The sequence below is a fragment of the Salmo salar genome, chromosome 22, assembly GCF_965601325.2.
Source record: "Salmo salar chromosome 22, fSalSal1, whole genome shotgun sequence".
In the NCBI taxonomy this organism is placed as follows: Eukaryota; Metazoa; Chordata; class Actinopteri; order Salmoniformes; family Salmonidae; genus Salmo; species Salmo salar.
This window is the reverse complement of record NC_138312.1, coordinates 9,742,196-9,763,486: the sequence shown is the minus strand read 5'-3', so window position 1 is coordinate 9,763,486 and position 21,291 is coordinate 9,742,196. Positions and strand designations below refer to the sequence as shown.

The 21,291-nt window shown below is 42.2% G+C and overlaps 1 protein-coding gene across 2 annotated transcripts in view; it reads right to left on the bottom strand.

The window, feature by feature from the left end:
* Positions 1 to 21,291, bottom strand: part of LOC106582707 (metabotropic glutamate receptor 4) — a 284,018-nt gene that overhangs the window by 11,509 nt on the left and 251,218 nt on the right. For both annotated transcript variants that reach the window (XM_014166038.3, XM_045705684.2), the window contains exons 7-8: positions 14,301 to 14,437; positions 12,384 to 13,319 (exon numbers count right to left, since the gene is read on the bottom strand). In XM_014166038.3, coding sequence (XP_014021513.1) covers positions 12,384 to 13,319; positions 14,301 to 14,437 — 1,073 coding nt within the window. The remainder of the gene's footprint in view (positions 1 to 12,383; positions 13,320 to 14,300; positions 14,438 to 21,291) is intronic.

Sequence of the window (21,291 nt, the reverse complement as noted above, 5' to 3'; positions counted from 1 at the left end):
CTAAGTGGCTCGGGGAACAAAACATCGATATTTTGGGTCCATGGCAAGGAAACTCCCCAGAACTTGTGGTCAATCCTCAAGAGGCAGGTGGACAAACAAAAACCCACAAATTCTGACAAACTCCAAACATTGATTATGCAAGAATGGGCTGCCATCAGTCAGGATGTGGCACAGAAGTTAATTGACAACATGCCAGGGCGGATTGCAGAGGTCTTAAAAAAGAAGGGTCAACACTGCAAATATTGACTCTTTGCATCAACTTAATGTAATTGTCAATAAAAGCCTTTGACACTTATGAAATGCTTGTAATTATACTTCAGTATTCCATAGTAACATCTGACAAAAATATCTAAAGACACTGAAGCTGCAAACTTTGTGAAAATTAATATTTGTGTCATTCTCAAAACTTTTGTCCACGACTGTATATAGCTGTCTTCATTTTGCAGGACCCCAGGAAGAGTAGCTGCTGCCTTGACAACAGCTAATGGGGATGCATAATAAATACAAATACAAATACAAAGCATGTCATCCTTTAATGCAGAGTTGACCATTAGAATTCATTCACTGTACACTCTGAACATTTGAATTACTGTTTGGCATTGCAGTTCTGTTGAATAAGCCTAAAATTAACCGTCCACCATGGGGCTGTGAGTGTATACCTGAGCAAGTCTGAAAGACTATGACTCAGACAGTAGACTGGCTGGATCATTCGCCTGTACTTCTCCCCTAATCTGCCTCTTCCTCAGCACATTCAGAGCAGTGTATATTGGAGGAGTGCTATTGGCAGACCTGCACATATAGAACATAGGATTTCTATGAACCTGCATTTCTTTAGCGAGCTGGATGTAGGTTGTGTAACGGCTGTCGTCGGATTTAGACCAAAATGAAGCGGGGAAATGTGCACTCATCTTCTTTATTATAAACGGACAAGAAGGAGAACCAAAACAAACACGTACACCAAAAAGACACAACGACGAATTACAGGCTGGTCAGGCACAAGGCTATACACAGAACAATCTCCCACAAAGTACTCAACAAACACATACCTCTATATAGGACTCTCAATCAGAGGCAACTAGAAAACACCTGCCTCCAATTGAGAGTCCAACCCCAATAAACAGAACATAGAAATACGCTAACATAGAACAGTGCCCAAAACCCCCCGGAATACATAAATCAAATACCCTACTAAACAAACCACCACCCCGAACCACATAAAACAAATACCCTCTGCCACGTCCTGACCAAACTACAATAACAAATAACCCCTATTACTAGTCAGGATGTGACAGTACCCCCCCCAAAGGTGCAGACCCCGGATGCACCTCACACAAAAAAAACTAAATTACCCCAAAACAAACATAAATCCCCTAAACTAAAGGGAGGGAAGGGAGGGTGGCTGCCGTCAACGACGGCACCTGTGCTACACCCCCCCTCCCCAATCCACCTATACTGGAGGTGGCTCAGGTTCTGGTCTACAGCCACCCCCTGACCAGTCCACCCCTGCACAATGTTCAGGGCTGTAGAGTGTCTCTGGGGGCTCTGGACTGTGGACCAACTCTGGAAGATCCAGACTGTAGGCAGACTCGCTTGGTTCCGGACCGTAGTCAGACTCACTCGGTCCGGACCGTAGGCAGACCCATTCGGTTCCAAGCTGTAGGCAGACTCACACAGTTCGGAGTTATAGGCAGACTCACACAGTTCGGAGTTATAGGCAGACTCACACAGTTCGGAGTTATAGGCAGACTCACTCGGCTCCGGACCGCAGGCAGACTCACTCGGCTCCGGACCGCAGGCACTCACTCGGCTCCGGACCGCAGGCAGACTCACTCGGCTCCGGACCGCAGGCAGACTCACTCGGCTCCGGACCGCAGGCAGACTCACTCGGCTCCGGACCGCAGGCAGACTCACTCGGCTCCGAAACGCAGGCAGACTCACTCGGCTCCGGACCGCAGGCAGACTCACTCGGTTCCGGACCGCAGGCAGACTCACTCGGTTCCGGACCGCAGGCAGAATCACTCGGTCCGGACCGCAGGCAGAATCACTCGGTTCCGGACCGCAGGCAGAATCACTCGGTTCCGGACCGCAGGCAGACTCATTCGGTTCCGGACAGTAGGCAGACTCACTCGGTTCCGGACTGCAGGCAGACTCACTCGGTTCCGGACTGCAGGCAAACTCACTCGGTTCCGGACTGTAGGCCGTCTTGTTCGGTTCCGGACTGTAGACCCATTCACTCCTCTCCGAACTGTGGGCCGTCTCACTTGGCTCTGAACAGTGGGCCGTCTCCCTTGGTTCCGAACTGTAGGCCGTCTCACTCGGTTCCGGGCTAGACACTCTTACCGGATACTCTGGACGGGGTACTGTTGTCGGATACTCTGGACGGGGCACTGTTGCTGAATATTCTGGATGGGGCACTGTTTCCGGACACTCTGGACGAAGCACTGTCGCCGGACACTCTGGACTGGACACTGTTGCCGGATACTCTGGACTGGACACTGTTGCCGGATACTCTGGACTGGACACTGTTGCCGGATACTCTGGACTGGACACTGTTGCCGGACACTCTGGACTGGACACTGTTGCCGGATACTCTGGACTGGACACTGTTGCCGGAAGCTCGAGACTGGACTGACGCACTGGAAACCTGATGCGTGGTACTGGTACTGGATGTGCCAGTTTGGGGACATGCACTTCAGGGCTAGTGCGGGGAGCAGGAACGGGCTGAGTTGGACTGGGATTACGCACTGGAAGCCTGATGCGTGGTGCTGGAAGTGCCAGTTTGGGGACACGCACTTCAGGGCTAGTGCGGGGAGCAGGAACGGGCTGAGTTGGACTGGGCTGACGCACTGGAAGCCTGATGCATGGTGCTGGTACTGGAGGTATCGGGCCGTGGAGGCGCACTGGCGGTCTCGATCGCACCTCCTGCACAACCCGTCCTGGCTGGATGGAACTAGTAGCCCTGTACGAGCGGAGTGCTGGTACAGGGCGGACTGGGCTATGCAGGGGCCTGATGGTGGCCGTGCGTAGAGCGGGCGTAGGGTAGCCTGGACCTAGGAGGCGCACCGGTGACCAGATGCGCTGCGCAGGCATCCTCCTACCAGGCTGGATGCCCACTCTAGCACGGCACTTGCGAGGGGCTGGGATCACTCGCACTAGACTGTGCGTGCGTATGGGCGAGATTGTGCGCACTTCCACATACCTTGGTGCCCTCCACTCCATTCGTTCATCCCAAAAAACACGGGGAGCTGGCTTAGGTCTACTGCCTGGCCTAGCCAAACTACCCATGTGCCCCCCCCCAAATAAATTATTGGGGCTGCCTCTCCACCTCTACCTGCTTCCCAGGCAGGTTGTCACAATGGTCCAGTAATTGTTCCCACGTCCAGTCAATCCTTGCCTCCAATACTTCCAGCGACCAGGATGCCATCTCCTTCCAAGCGCGCTGCTTTCTCCACTCCAGGTGCTGCTCCCTATAGTCCACCCGTTGCTCCTTCCTCCGCTGCTTGGTCCTTGGTTGGTGGGAGATTCTGTAACGGTTGTCGTCGGATTTAGACCAAAATGCAGCGGGGAAATGTGCACTCATCTTCTTTATTATAAATGGACAAGAAGGAGAACCAAAACAAACACATACACCAAAAAGACAACGACGACTCACAGGCTGGTCAGGCACAAGGCTATACACAGAACAATCTCCCACAAAGTACTCAACAAACACATACTTATATATAGGACTCTCAATCAGAGGCAACTAGAAAACACCTGCCTCCAATTGAGAGTCCAACCCCAATAAACAAAACATAGAAATACAAAAGACTAGACAGAACATAGAAATACACTAACATAGAACAGTGCCCAAAAACCCCCGGAATACATAAATCAAATACCCTACTAAACAAACCACCACCCCGAACCACATAAAACAAATACCCTCTGCCACGTCCTGACCAAACTACAATAACAAATAACCCCTATTACTGGTCAGGACGTGACAGGTTGGCATTTATTGGAATGACTCATGTACTGGAGTCAGCTCTGCAGGGTGGTCATACTAGCTGGCATAGTCATAACATCTGATTTTAGACCTAACCCTAACCTTAAAGAATAACTGCCCCTAAAAAGCAACTTCTTGTTTTGAAAACGGCCTATGTGGCATCAATATTATTTATTTATTTATTTATTCTAGTGTCAAATTGGCTACAAAGTGTAAATAGGATAATTTTGGTCATAAAATCAGTCTTGTCCAAAACTGAGATTTGCGAGATTAAAAGGAAAAATGTGTATGTAAAGGAATGAAGAGTACTGTAACAGTTTTCCTAGGGTTGGGTTAATTTCAATCCTACCCACATGCCCACAGCTTGCAGCAGCACAGCTCCACACGACCCGATCGATCGTAATGGCCATGGTCAATTTGGTTTGACATTCGATATCCGTATAGGGGTAGTTAGGGACCATCAGTAAATCACACCATGTACATGAGACAATATTTGAAAAGTTCTATAGCTTCAAATTTCAATGACCTAAAAACGTCAAACCAACTATAAATTGTAGGAATGCACATACAAACATTAAAAGCATTTAATGAGACAACTAAAAGATGTGCAACATGAAAATATTGTCCCATTTACATTGTAAATGGCGGCTGAAGCTAATTGGCGAATGACGTTAGCTAGCCTAGGCAACTTCAAGACACAAGAGGTTAGGTTGTTTCAAGTTATCTAGTCACTGTGTACTGTCTTGGCAGAGTGAATGTACAAACGCTTACCACGTGCAATACATACACAAGAGACACCCACATTAAATCACCACCCCCCAAAGATAACTCTCGTTTGTCTTCAGTCATGGCCACTGAAAAACAAGGTCAAATCAGGAAGTTCAGCTCCCCTTTTAACACCAACCTTCCCACACTGCTAACCTTATGCCTCACCTTAAGACAAAAAAAGCACATTTTTGTTTTCAATACATTTTTATACGGTATAGCCAATTCTGACTTTGCGGCTGGCCCATCTAGTGAAAACCGCTCAGCTCTGCCTCCAGGATAAGATTCATCCTAATAAACGCTAACATGCGAGCTGCATAACATATGCTCAATCTTAAGACTGATGAATTAAAAGCACTTTCAATTTCCATTATTGACTAGCATTCTTCCTGGGAAACAATGCAGCTTCTAGGTTTTACTCATAGTTCAGTATGGCATATTCAAACAACAGGCTATGAATCATTTCAATATTAATTTCAATTTCACAGCCTCACATGGTTTCTGTGGTTATAGTCTAATTAAACCAATAAGGATTTTTTTGCCACGGGGACTCTGATGTGGTGTTGCTGGAGAATGTGATTTACAAAATGACTACAATGGGTCATGTAGCAGATGCAACCAGTATGAAATCCTACATCTTATCCAGGCCTCTGTGCTCTGTCCCATTGATCCTCATTGTGTTCTATTAGGCCTCTGGGACAGCTGTACAATGAATAATGTTGTTTACATATGAAAAAACATCAAAATAAAGAAAGTCGCACACTCCATATATAAACTCCCAGTAATTTATTGGGTATTTACCAATGTTTCGGCATCACTGTGCCTTCCTCGGGTTAATGTCATGAATACTTAAACAAGGTTATGTAGACAAACAATGCAATTAGTGCAACCAATGACAATTTGTGAAACTGTTAAAAAAAATATAAAAAAATATGGCAAATTAAATATATTAGGCTATTGTTATCATATAGAAACATAATTGAATATTGTACATCATATTAGCATCAACATACATTATTGCTTAATTCCATTTCACATATTTAATTGTTTCGCATTTCATTTCATATTTGATACATGTAATCTTTTGGTTCAACCTTAATGCATAATGAGCGTCATCAACAGGGGGAACATATTCGGTGTAGGCTAATAAGCTGTAGATAGGAAATATATATTTATAAGACTTGTTCATAAAATAAAGAATTGTTCATAAGAAGGGCCTGAGATCACAGCATGTAATCTAAGGCTGTTGAACTAACCTACTTTTTTAACAGCCGAGAGGCAACAACAAGAACACTGTAAACAGCATAATGAAAACCTGATAACATAAAAGAGATGGACAAAACCACTCACTAGCAGTCAGCTGTTCGAGCACCATAATGGCAGCTCTTTCTAAGGCGGCCGATTGTGTTCATTGTGAGGAGAGAAACCTTCTCCTTGGACTCCATTGTGAAGCGTTCCTACCACTCCTCCCACTCCCCCTACCTGACAGACATCCTTTGATTTACTACACCTCTCCAGGTGAGGCAGTACCACATCGATTCCCACATCCAGCATCATGCTCTGTGATCACACACTATAGCCAGACCAGATTTGACTGATAGAGAAGGCCTCCTATATGGCATTTGTTACATTTCTCCTGACACAGGATGACAAATAAATTAGTGTAATTGGAGTGCCAGGCGAGGGAGGCTTGCAGTAAACTGGTGATGAGCACATAGGCGGACAGATAAGCTAAATCAAGACCCAGAGCAACTCAACCATTTAATTTGCTCTAAAAGACATGTCATTTCCAGCTGCAAGGCTTTGTTGGGCTTGTCACTTTGGATGATTACGAGGGGCTTTTGTTTTTGCATGTTAATTTCTTATAAAGGAACATTGTTTACATAACAGCGCAGATGATCAATCACAGAATTATTCTAATTGATTGGAAAATCAAGAAGTTTGTGTGTACTGCAGCCTAGTATTGTTGATTGTGAATGGCATTATCCTGAATATTTTAGCTCAAAAGAGAATTTTGAAGAACAAATAGCACAGTAATTCAACACTGAATCTTATATCTTCTTATCATACTGTAGAGGCATATTTACGCTACATTCAAAGTTTCCTATGTGTGCATGTGTATAATATGACTAGCTACTGTCATGCATGTTAAGACAATAGAGAAAGCAGAGAGAGCAGTATAAGGGAAGTCTTAGCTCAGTCACGCCACTGTATTTTCTCTCTCACCTACAGTAACAGAGCTCCAGCCTCCTGGCAGTGGTGGCACTCCTCCTCCCAAAGAATTAAAGTTCTCTCCACAATTGTCTGCCCCTTTCCAAGGGAAAAGCAAATTAATTAATGTTTAATATGAATTGGGAGAAGAAAAGCCACCTCTTATCTTAAGCTTCTATAAGAGAACTTGTTCCAGGTTTTCAAATTGAATTAGCAGGGCTGGGTTTCTGCAGGATTGTGAGGAGAAACAAAAAGTAGGGCACTTCCTGTTTTGTGATTCAAAGCCACACTATCTAATGGATTACCTCATCTAGGAAAAAGCTTACGTTAAGTCTATTTCATGATTCTCTTCTATCTTTCAAGGCAGAAGATGGACAGCTGGAAGACAGTAGTTATTGATATCCATTGCGGTTTGCGACTGATTACAAGAGATAAGCAATGTTCAGGTCAATATCTGTTATTCAGTACATATGGAGCTTTTGCAGTTTGTGTTAGCTTACCTTGTTCTTATTAATTAAACGATGAACGATCCTTTAAAGGCTGATCCATATGCCAGTATTTATGCACCATTATTAACACAATGTGATGGTAGCACACAAGATTTAGAAGAGCTTAAGCAAAAACGGCATAATCTTCTTGTAAAAGTTGTTTTCCCCTTTTGATCCCTGCAGGTATCTTTCTGTTCTTCAGATGAGTTTGCATTGTGTTAACAACACAACAGGTCATACTGATAAAGGAAGTTGACTGATACACACAATTAACCTAGCTCAGTAAGGGCTTCATTACGTTAACACACAATGGACTCTATGGACATTTTGCACTATGACTGAGTGCATCTAACTCGCAATGGTCATATGCAATGCACGGTAATGCACTGCAGAAGAATACACACATGTTGAATGCAGTTCATAAGTGATAGTCAGTCTTACAAGATATACATTTTAACCATGTACAAGCTGAGTAGAGATCCTAGCAGAATGTACTCTGTTTTTTCTTTTCTGCCTCTGCAGCCTAGTGGGAAGACGGTGATGATGATGATGATGATGATGACGTTACAGTATAGCTCTTTAGACCCCCCTCTTTCGGTTGTTTTACTCCAGCCCCACCGATGGTGTCACCCCTGCCAGTGCAAGGCATTCACTAGCCTCTCGCCCCTGAGTAAATAAACAGTGCTCATGACAGCTACTGAGGCCCCATTCTTTGTCTATCTGCCAAATAGATCTGCTTCCACCTACTCAATTTAACCATTGTTTTTTTATCTCAAGGCTGTGGAGCCCTACAGTACACTGTACTGCAGCTATGGTTATGTGCTAAAAACTCAACATCCACACTGTAAACCCCAAGGCATTTTTAACTCAAATACTTCTGGTAAGTTGAACTCAAAGTCAATGAAAAGGGATTAGGCCTATTACTTCAAATGTTATTGTGGTACTGAATTAAAACTAAATGAGAAGTCACATCAACTACATTTAAAAAAAAAGTTATGATAACAAATGTACTTTTTTTTTAATTATTATTTTTAATATCTGTGTTTTTGCGTTTACATTACGCTACACAAAGATAAATAACATACATTTTTGTAAACTAATCCAATAGTTTTGTTAGATTTCTTGCACCTGTTAGAAAAATGGTTGTTCCAGTTTAAATGGCTTAGGTAGTCTCCTCACACTGTTCCTAATCCTGGCAGTCAATATGAATGCAGGTTGCGGGTGAATAAACATTTCAGCTGTTAGATAGCTTAACTCTGGCTGGATTGTAATAGGATTTTCACATCACTGTGTAAGCCAGCATAATGTGACTTGCATGTAAGGTTGCAACCTTCTGGTAAATTTCCAAGGTTTCCCAGAAATCCCAGGTGGAAGATTCCTGGAAATTCTTCTACCAGGATTTTTAGAAAATCTGGTAATTTTGGGAAAGTTAACGGAATTTTGCAACCCTATTTGCAGGCCTGTAAACCATGAGCTTCAGGCCACTGTATTACATTCAACACACCTGGTCTTCCAGGTCGGCACTCAAGGACCAGGGTTGCCTACCCCTGCTCTACAGGGTCACAGTGACTCCATCGGTTTGAGTAATGACTATAAAATCACAATAACTATACTCAGATATATTAACTGCAACAGGTTTCCTCAAAAGTTTTAATTAATGACAGCACATTGGGGTTTACAGTGCATCCATTTCTCCCTGTGTCCCCATCTGACCTGTACATCCCAGCAGACCTGGGGTTCAAACAGTATTTGGTTTCTTTCTAATTCTTATGCTGCACTTGATTCAGCTTGGTTGTCACAACAGAACCAATGGAATAGTCCAAAAAAGTGCAAACCCCGCCCACCTGACACTCCATTCCAGGCAGGCTTAATCGAATGCTTGAACGTTTTTGAATGAAAACCAATACAATTTCCCCTAGGTGTGAATCCCAGTGTTCAGTGGATTTGCCGTTCACCAGGCCAGAATCATTGATTTGACACAATGACACGAGTGTGAGCTCTGTGGTTGTGTAAACAACTCAACGGTCACTAATACACTGTGGCACGTGGCTGTCACATACGCATGAGTCACGGAATAACAAGCAGGCTACTGTATGCAAAGGGCCTGCAGAGTTTATAGGAATTATCTTCAAATCCCCTGCATGTAGAATAGGACATTTCTTCAGATCAGAACTTTTAATATTTAAGTAATTAATGGCTTAGCAGTTTTATATTGATACTAACCTCCCCAATGTAATTGAATCTCAGATATACTGTAATCACAGAATTATGCAATCCTCTGCTTGTAATTCTAGTCTTCATAAAACCAAGACTGCAGGGGAGATTAAAACTTAATGATTACAAAATGAAAATCGACACAGAGTATAACAGAAAAATTCACCATCCCTTAGCCTACAGTTTCAGCACCCCCGCAGAAATCGAATTAACATAATGGAAACAATCTGTCAATCTGTCTGTTTAAACCAAAGATATCTGTTTTGCATGGGCTGCGTCTCAATCCACTGCATCAAGCAATATCGCCCTTCTGCATCTGCGGTGAAAGGCAGTGGTGGGAAAAGTACACAATTGTCATACTTGAGTAAAAGTAAAGATACCTTAACAGATAATGACTCAAGTAAAAGTAAAAGTCACCCAGTAAAATACTACTTGATTAAAAGTAAAAAAGTATTTGGTTTTAAATATACTTAAGTATCAAAATTAAATGTAATTGCTAAAATATACTTAAGTATCAAAAGTAAAAATAATTTCAAATTCCTTACACTACCGGTCCAAATTTTAGAACACCTACTCATTCAAGGGTTTTTCTTTAATTTTACTCTTTTGTAAATTTTGGAATAATAGTGAAGACATCAAAACTATGAAATAATATATTTGAAATCATGTAGTAACCAAAAAGGTGTTAAACAAATCAAAATATATTTTATATTTGAGATTCTTCAAATAGCCACCCTTTGCCTTGATGACAGCTTTGCACACTCTTGGCATTGTCTCATCCAGCTTCACCTGAAATGCTTTTCCAACAGTCTTGAAGGAGTTCCCACATATGCTAAGCACTGATTGGCTGCTTTTCCTTCACTCTGCGGTCCAACTCATCCCAAACCATCTCAATTTGTCTGAGGTCGGGGGATTGTGAAGGCCAGGTCATTTGATACAGCACTCCCCTTCTTGGTAAAATAGCCCTTACACAGCCTGGAGGTGTTTTGGGTCATTGTCCAGTTGAAAAACAAATGATAGTCCCACTAAGTGCAAACCAGATGGGATGGCGTATCGTTGCAGAATGACAGTCTGATTCACACAGTCTCCTCTGATTAGTTAATGTTGAGATATGTTTGTTACTTGAACTCTGTGAAGCATTTATTTGGGCTGCAATTTCTGAGGCTGTTAACTCTAATGAACTTATCTTCTGCAGCAGAGGTAACTCTGGGTCTTCTATTCCTGTGGCGGTCCTCATGAGAGCCAGTTTCATCAAAGCGCTTGATGGTTTTTAACGACTGCACTTTAAGAAAATATCAAGGTTCTTGGAATTTTCTGTATTGACTGACCTTCATGTCTTAAAGTATGTTGTTTCTCTTTGCTTATTTGAGCTGTTCTTACCATAATACGGACTTGGTCTTTTACCAAATAGGGCTATCTTCTGTATACCACCCTTACCTTGTCACAACACAACTGAATGGCTCAAACTCATTAAGAAGGAAAGAACTTCTACAAGTTAACTTTTAACAAGGCACACCTGTTAATTGAAATGCATTGCAGGTGACTACCTAATGAAGCTGGTTGAGAGAATGCCAAGAGTGTGCAAAGCTGTCATCACGGCAAAGGGTGGCTACTTTGAAGAATCTCAAATATAAAATATATTTTAATTTGTTTAACGCTTTTCGGGTAACTACATGATTCTATATGTGTTATTTCATAGTTTTGTTGTCTTCACTATTATTCTACAATGTAGAAAATAGTAAAATAAAGAAAATCCCTGGAATGAGTAGGTGTGTTCAAACTTTTTACTGGTGCTGTAAATGGAATTAGTTTAGGACCAAAAGTAAGGAGGTAAATACATGTAAAAAATACATATATTGTTTCCTGATACATAAGTGAAATAATCTGCCTGTAAACAATTGTTGGAAAAATTACTTGTGTCATGCACAAAGTAGATGTCCTAGCTGACATGCCAAAACTATATTTTGCTAACAATACATTTGTGGAGTGGTTGACAAACGGGTTTTAATGACTCCAACCTAAGTGTATGTAAACTTCCGACTTCAACTGTATGTGTAAATGTATTTTGCAACGCTCGTGTACACAATGCATGCTCGAGTGGCGCGGTGGTCTAAGGCACTGCATCACAGTGCTAGAGGCATCACCACAGAACACCCTGGTTTGATTCCAGGCTGTATCACAACCGGCCATGATTGTGAGTCCGATAGGGCGGCACACAACTGGCCCAGCTTCGTCCGGGTTTGGCGGGTGTAGGCCGTCATTGTAAATAAGAATTTGTTCTTAACTGATTTGCCTAGTTAAATAAAGGTTAAAAAAATGCAGGAAAGGGAAAAGGGAGATACCTAGTCAGTGTGGTCAGCATGTTTGACTCTAGAGGGTTAAGCTCTGCCAGAAAAGGCTCATTCATACCATAGCATAATGCTTTTTTCATCCAGTCATGTCCACCTACCTACACTGACTCCCCAGCACACTCCTTCCATAATGAACAATGGTATAAAGGCCTCTCTATAAACAAAGCATTATAATAAAGCATTTTATTTCAACCAAGACATAAAAGACAGAGAGCGAGTGCGAGAGAGAGTGAGAGAGAGAGCAAGAAAAGAGAAACAGAGAGAGGGACCCAGTCTGTATAATCCTCTTTGTGCTTATGCCATCCTTTTGGATATCAGCAAGTACAAAAACAAACAGACCAGAAAAAAACACACCTCTGAGCTTACCTTCTCTGTGGACTGGGAGGTACCAAAGAAGATGGGGATGAAGGCCAGCCAGATGATACAGGTGGTGTACATGGTGAAGCCGATGGGCTTGGCCTCGTTGAAGGCCTCCGGCACGCCTCGAGTCTTGATGGCGTACACTGTGCAGGTGACCATTAGCAGCATGCTGTAGCCGAGCAAGCAGATCAGAGAAAGATCAGAGATGTCACATTTGAGCACGCCACGGGCCATGTCCGGATTGGCCATGCGCTGGTCCTCGTAGTCGATGATGGCCTGAGACGGGTCCACGCCAAACCAGATACACACCCCCAGTAGCTGCACCGAAGTCAGGCTGAAGGTGATGACCAGCTGGGAGGCTGGGGAGATGAACCTGGGGGCGCTCACCGACATGGATCCCTGCTCGAAGATGCGGTAGATGCGGTTAGTCTTGGTGAGCAGGGCTGCGTAGCTGATACTCATCCCCAGACCCAGGAAGATCCGTCTGAGGGAGCAGATGCCCACGTCAGGGGCAGATATCATGAGAAAAGTGGTGGCGTAGCACATGAAGATACCTGTCAGTAGAACGTAGCTGAGCTCGCGGCCTGACGCCTTGACGATGGGCGTGTCATTGTAGCGGATAAAGGTGACCACCACAAACAGAGTGGCCATGATGCCCACCACGGAGATGAGGACAGGTATGACGGCCCAGGGGGAACTCCATTCCAGCTTGACAATGGGGATGGGACGGCAGGCCGTGTGGTTCTCGTTGGGACGCAGGTCAAAGCGGCACATCTTGCAGCTGTAGGTGTCTGCCTGGTATTGGTAGCCATCGCAGCGCTCACAGTGCCAGCAGCAAGGGATGCCCTTCACTATCTTCTTGCGTTCTCCGGCCTGGCATGGGTGGCTGCAGATGGAGTAAGGGATCTGACGACCTCCACCTGGCCAGTGCATTGCTCGGATCTGATTGAGATGGAGAGGAGAGGAGGGATACAGTCAAACACTTCTCAAATAACTAACACTATAACCCATACACAGTCTCTTCTTGTTTAATGAAAATTGCCACTGGCATGCAGTTCGTTTTGGGGATTCTCCTCTCCCAAACTCTATTTGCCTTTTTAAAACAGTATATTTAGCATCATGTTATTCCCTTTTTTGCCATCGATGGTTGTTGTTAAATTCATAGGCGGCAAACTCATCCCCAAATGTGTATTTCATTAACAGATATAAGAATCCTAATTGACTAAAATATCCTTAGGAAAGAGAATTGGTGCACACTACAGTAGGTGCCCAGGACTAGAATTTACAACACCATTCCATTCATTCTGTGTACACAGCATTGAAAGAGGTACAGACCCAGATCAACTCCATAGAGACCATGTCAACTCCATAGAAACCAAGTCAACTCCATAGAAACCAGGTCAACTCCATAGAAACCTGCTTATTTTTTTCTTTCCATCTTTCTTAGCCCAAGGCCATCTCTTCTTATTCCATTTAATTAAGCATTATTTGCGGGGCCGGTTTCATGTAATTCATTGTTATAGCTTTGTAACCCCCATGTGTCCACAATTGCACACTATTGTTTCCCTAAGACAGTGGATGGTGTCTGAAGTCACTATAGCAATGTATCGGTTTTTAAGCTCTTATTGCTTTCTTTTCATTTCAGTCTTTGTTGTTAATCATTAAAGCACCCTCTGGATGTTTTCAACTTTAAAGATGTGTGCACAAAGCCAGTAGCAAATGGATCAGGAGGAATTACTGAGCCAAGGAAGCGCTGCAGTAGAACCAACAGACGACAACAGCCAATCATAGCTGTGTCAGGAGGAGAGCCACTGACACACATGGTGAAACCCATGAAGGTAACGTGAAGGGGATGAGTCTGATAATATATCTAAAGTACAGTATCTGTAGCTACTGTATGAACTATAAAAAACAAGTGCTTACATTCAGATAGAGCTGGTCGGTCCAGTGCCCGATGATTTTGTACTCAGCTGTTCGGTTTCTGATCTGGTACTGGTAAATCTCATAGCGACCAGGGGCGTCTCCATTCCCATTGAAAAGCACTGGGTTGCCAGCAATGCCTGAGGGACGAAGGAGAGAGTCAATTAATTCTTCAACAAAAAAACAAGTGTTTTCTTGCTTAATTTGTATTGTAATTGTCACAGGATCAGTGTGTGGAATGTGCAAACGTTTGCGGCTGACCAAAATAAACTGTGTTGAAATGTAATTTCTCAATTCAAGAAAGTGTGAAATTTTGCTTGTGGGGTGAGGAGAGAATAAGTGGCTGATTTTAAATTCTCTCTCTGCTCTGTTCTGTCTAGAGGCATCTGCCTTAGTCAAATCATATTTGCAGTCACTCCATTGATTTCAAATTGTTCTTCCATACTCTATTCTAAGTGAGAACTTTGTGTGTGGGGATTATTTTTCGACTGACGTTAACTGCACTGTGTTACTGTGTGGTCTTATCGCACCCTGCAATTTTTTGGTGGTGTTGAGTTTGAATTTGAGTTTATTTTATTTTTACAGGGACAGTGCACATTAATCAACGTTTCAGTAAAATTGCCGGTTTTAGCCAGCCGGCTGATTTTCAACCACAGTCCTTGGGCAGGTTATTAAAAACAATTACAATATAGACAATCATTGAGCAGTGAGCACACGCAGAGCAACATAGGACAAGCAAGATGTAGCATACAGACAGAGCAACATAGAACAAAAGCAACAAGACAAGATATTGTTCCAATAGGTTTTAGCATGAGAGATATAGTAATCGTATGTCATATGACTTAGCAGCCAAAAGGAGCCCCCACTACAAAACAAACTATCAAATCAAACCCAGCTTCATTTGTACAGCACATTTCAGACATGGAATGCAACACAATGTTCTTCACAGGAAAAAATAAAATAAAAATTGAAATATTTACTACACAAATATAAGAGGACAAAAAAACTAAAGAAACTGAACGACTAAAAAGCACCTTAAGAAAGCAAAGCTAAAAAGGTGTGTTTTAAGATTTTTTTTATTTTCTTTTAATGTCCACAGTTTAGGCCCCCCTCAGGTTCTCTGGCAGGCTATTCCAAAGGCTGGGGGCATGGTAACTGAAGGCTGCCTCTCCATGCCTTTTGATCCTAGGCTTTGGGACAGTTAAAAGGCCAGTGCCAGAGGACCTGAGGGACCTATTGGGTGCATAACTTAAAAGCAGTCTGACATGTATTGGGTTGCACAATCGTGGATTGATTTAAAAACCAATAGAAGAATCTTAAAATGAATTCTAAAACGTACAGGCAGCTAGTGCAGAAACGTTAAAACCAGTGTCATGAGTGCTCTCAGTTTGGTCTTGGTCAGTAACTGGGCTGCAACATTCTGTATGTTTTGCAGTTGATCAATGGCTTTCTTGGGTAGACCAGACAGGAGAGCATTACAGTAGTCAAGCCTGATTGTAATAAAATAATTGATGAGACTCTCTGTGTCAGCCTGAGAGAGAAATGGACGCACCTTGGAAATGTTCCTCAGGTGGTAAAAAGCTATTTTGGTCACATTCCTAATGTGTGAATCAAAATTAAGTTCAGAATCTAAAATAACACCTAGGTTTTTTACCTGGTGTTTTACCTTTATTGCACTTAAATTAAAATGTGCGGCCATTCTCTCTCTCTGCTTTTGCTGCAACAATAAGTACCTCAGTCTTGTCTTGATTTAGCTGGAGGAAGTTGTGAGCCATCCAAGTATTTAAATCACTAATAGATTCTAATAATTTATCCGTGGAGCTAAAATCCTCTGGTGACACAGAGATATGTAAACTTTTGTGTCATCTGCGTAGCAGTGAAAATCAATGCTGTGTTTTCTGATAAAGCTGCCAAAGGGTAATATATATATATATATATATATATATATATATATATATATATATATATATATATATATATATATATATATATTAGGGATAGCCCCCTTTTTTTCAATTTTCGCCTAAAAGGACATACCCATAGCTCAGGCCCTGAAGCAAGGATATGCATATTCTTGGTACCATTTGAAAGGAAACACTTTGACGTTTGTGGAAATGTGAAATGTGAATTGAACACAATAGATCTGGCAGAAGAAAATACAAAGAAAAAAACAACCGTATTTTTTCCCTACCACCATCTTTGAAATGCAACAGAATGGTCACACTTCCAGCCATCAATCTGGTTGTAATTCCGATGGTGTACACAAGATGCCAGCAGTATATGTGAAGTGTATGTGCAAATGTGTAAAGACGGATAACTTGAAGTATGAGCAAACTACATGACATTTAGTGTGAAGTCACCCAGGTACATTTGGACAAATCGTGAAGGAGACATTTGCATTCATATTACACTTTTCTGCAAGAATATTGTCAAATCTGTATACTTGAACTTTGATTTAACTTTTCCAGTATTAGTAGCCATATTATAAGTTAAACATTTGCAAAACAACCAGTTTTCTGAATATTCTTATAATTTTGGTTATAATTTTTGTCCAAATGGAAAGGGTATGCTGTCGCAAAAGGTTAGCAGCTACATTCTGCGACAGATACAGGGTTTCCAGATACTCCCATAAAGCCCAGCTCATTGTCTATCTAGCTAGCTTTGTTTGACCCCGATTGGTGCTTATTTTGACAAAGTTAGAGTCGATCAAGTGAAGACCGCCCGCGTCATCGGCGTGCCATGAAGGCGTCGCTCTCTGACCAAATTTGGTATCCCATAGGATATACTACACCCCTAATGATATAGTGAAGTCTGGTTACGTTCTAGGATCTCTGAGGAATACATACAAATGTGATTTGACTGTTTGAAACAACGTTTAGGGTTAGATTTCCACAGATTTCTTTCTTAGCAAATTGAACGAGTGGAAATACAAAATCTATCGTGCATGCTATATGGACCTTTTTAGGATATGAAAAATGATTTTATCTAACAAACGACACTTCATGTTATCTCTGCGACCCTTTGTTTGATAAATCACATCAAGATTTCAGAATGTATGTACACATTTCACCTTCAGAGGTGAATTTATCAAACCTATCATGGTGAAAAAAGTGTTTTGTTGTTAGGAGCTCTCCTCAAACAGTAGCATGGCATTTTTCCGCAGTAATAGCTACTGTAAATTGGACAGTGCAGTTATATGAACAAGAATTTAAGCTTTCAGCTGTTATATGGCACTTATATATTAGATAGCCTTTTTATGATATTAGAAATATATTTGGTATTTGGTATTTTATTAGGATCCCCATTAGTTGTTGCAAAAGCAGCAGCTACTCTTCCTGGGGTCCACACAAAACATGAAACATAATACAGAATGACATAATACAGAACACCATTAGACCAAATATGACATTCTAAATATTAAACATTAAAACCACACAACCACATTTCTGTTCCTGAGATACTCCTTTATGATAATAAAACTACACAACATTTATTTCCCTAAGATGCCCCTTGAATATATTAAGTATAGCATCACTGCTCTCTGCTGAGGATACAGAGGAGTAACTTCCACTTCAAAACTCAAGTTTGAACATGCAGCAGCAAACCGCCATCCACTGATAAAAGGCATAAGGCGCTGGCATTTCTCTTGTCATGCCCAAGCTTATCATTACGTCTCCCCAAGCACAATCGGCGTTCCATTTTATGAACAAGGGGAAAAGCGTGGATGATCGCGGCGGTTTGGGTTTCTGCTGATGACTGTTTTTTTTTGTTTAGCTTAGGGCGGAAAACGTATACAGCAGCCTAATCCACATCTCGATGAGTCAGCCGCTCTGGATTAAGGCACGATTGTGTACTCAGCCGTGCCTCAGTTACAATGCAGCCCACATCTCACAGTTATATGAACAGATGAGAGGGATTAGAACAGATTTTATGTTTGAAGGAGATATGTTTATACAAGCACTCTCCACAACTGAAGTGTTGATCTGCATTTGTATCCAGTAGTTCAATCATAGTATTTTTCTGTAAAAAAAAGAAAACTAAGGCATATAGCTCTCCACCCAGCCTAGTTGGAACTGTGTATTAAGGGGCTTGTTAAGGCTTTGAGGCCGTAGCCCATGACATGCCACTGGGTACCATGCTGTCACTGTGAGAGGAAAATGGATCCTGACCTCCACATTGGTCCTTTCAGACACTAATGCAGCACCACAGTCTGCCACTGCAGATGTAATTACATTTAACAGTTTATAGTCTTTTAGTGCTCCATTCTGAAGTTGGCCCAAAGCTTATTGTCATCTCTTAGCCAATCTGTTCTCAAAATGGACCGTATGTTCATTGTATGCATTCTAGTATGCATGGCCTCATATCTGTATGAGCTTTAGCCAACTCCTCTGACTAGCGTTGTCATGCAGGCATGTTGTTGTCATGCAATCTTGTCATACATGGTATGACAACAATAGTCAGAGAAGCTGGCTAAAGCTCATGCAGATTTAGGGACAGGTCAGTGGCGACCCGTCATTCAGGTTCAGGTGGGGCAGAGCCTGTTTTGAGCACCACATGTTTTGCATTTCATTTTGGCATTCATTCATGTCACATATCAGTTTGCAAACAATGTAAAAAAAAGAGGTATCCTTGAGTTAGTAAAGCAGCATACTCTGTTGAGTAAGGCTGCTCCAAAATGCAGGTGTTCCAGCCTAGCTCAGTGCTTTCTGTGGTGGAGCCAGCTAAAGTACAGAGTGGTTTGGAAAGAATCAGTGACTAAACACTATTTTTGCTTCACCTGCCTGCTATTCGGTGGAGAGGTATGTGTTCCAAGTCTAGGATTAAGGATAAAAAAATCTGTATAAAAGGGTCTCTTTTCCAACCTTAAAAGGATAAACATTCACACACAACATCATGGACCAGAAAAAGTTGACTACATCGACCATGCTGTCAATCCAGCATGATTTCTGCCGTGTTCAAAGCAACAGGGAACTGGATTGACAGAAAACTGAAATCTCCGACTTCCGACTTCAGTGCATTGAAGACAACTGTGAACTCAGAAAAAATGAGCTCCGACTGGGAAAATACGTTTTGAACGTTCATCCAACTCGGAATTCCAAGTCGAGAACTAAGGCCTCTTTCTAGAGGATCGACGTTTCGACCTGAAGATCACTGACGTCATTATTCAAACGATTTTTTCCCCAAATTCCCAGTTGTCTTGAAAGCACCATGAATCCAGAGAATGCCAGACTTTGATTACAAAGTTTTCCCACAAGAAGGACTGCCGCGCCACCTTCCTGTTCAAGTGAGCACAGCACAACAATTGTGAATCCAAAAATATGTCTTGTATGCTGCTGCACAAATTATGTAACGTGCCAGGATATGTATACTGTAGCTAAGAAAGTAATACTGAGTGTATTACTCAGCAAAACTCAGCAAAAAAGAAATGTCCTCTCACTGTAAATTGCGTTTACTTTCAGCAAACTTAACATGTGTAAATAATTGTATGAACATAACAAGATTGAACAACTGTGACATAAACTGAACAATTTCCACAGACATGTGCCTAACAGAAATGGAATAATGTGTCCCTGAACAAAGGAGGGGTCAAAATCAAAAGTAACAGTCAGTATCTGGTGTGGCCACCAGCTGCATTAAGTACTGCAACAGATTTGCCCGTTCTTGTTGTGAGATGTTACCCCACTCTTCCACCAAGGCACCTGCAAGTTCCCAGACATTTCTGGGGGAAATGGCTCTAGCCCTCACCCTCTGATCCAACAGGTTCCAGACGTGCTCAATGTGTAACTCGGGCAGTTGTTGTTGCCATCCTGTACCTGTCCCACAGGTGTGATGTTCGGATGTACCAAATCAAATCAAATCAAATGTATTTGTCACATACACATGGTTAGCAGGTGTTAATGCAAGTGTAGCGAAATGCTTGTGCTTCTAGTTCCGACCATGCAGTAATATCTAACAAGTAATCTACCAATTCCACAACAACTACGATGGTATGGAGTACAGTATATACATATGAGATGAGTATTGTAGGGTAAGAAAACATATAAAGCAGCATTGTTTAAGGTGGCTAGTGATACATTACATCAGGATGGCAAGATGCAGTAGATGGTATAGAGTACAGTATATACATATGAGATGAGTAATGTAGGTTATGAAAACATTATATAAAGTGGCAATCCTGTGCAGGTGTTGTTTCACGTGGTCTGCCATGATCAGCTGTCCGTCCTGTCTCCCTGTAGTGCTGTCTTAGGTGTCTCACAGTACGTAGATTGCAATTTATTGCCCTGGCCAAATCTGCAGTCCTCCTGCCTCCTTACAGTATGCCTAAGGCACGTTCTCACAGATGAACAGGGACCCTGGGCATCTTTTTTTTTTTCCAGAGTCAGTAGAAAGCCCTCTTTAATGTCCTAAGTTTTCATAACCGTGATCATAATTGCCTACTGTTTGTAAGCTGTTAGTGTCTTAACGACCGTTCCACAGTTAATTGTTAATGGTTCATTGAACAAGCATGGGAAACAGTGTTTAAACCCTTTACAATGAAGGTCTGTGAAGTTATTTAGATTTTTACGAATTTTACGAAGGTCCTGAAAAAGGGACATTTCTTTTTTTGCTGAGTTTAGTAGCCCATGTTTCTCACCCTAAGAATTTGTTCCCTCTCCCCCTCAGAACTTGACCTACTGTTTTGAGTTGGTGGTGCACATGTAGCTTATAGCCTGTTTTAGAGAAATGTCATCATTGAATATTGTAAGATCTTTCATTGTCTGCTTAAATGCCCCCGTTATTTATCCTACAGTTCTGACTTGGTGTACAGGGAGAATACTGTAAGAACGGCCCATGTTGTGTATTCTGTTGCTGTCCAATTCAAAAGTGACCATGATGAGATGATAGGTCTACATGCACTGTGAACTGTGCTCCATACAGATATGGGCTGTCTGTCCCCCCTGAGCATTGATTCATTATGCCGAGGCCGTAGAGAAGCCAGAATTAGACATTGCAT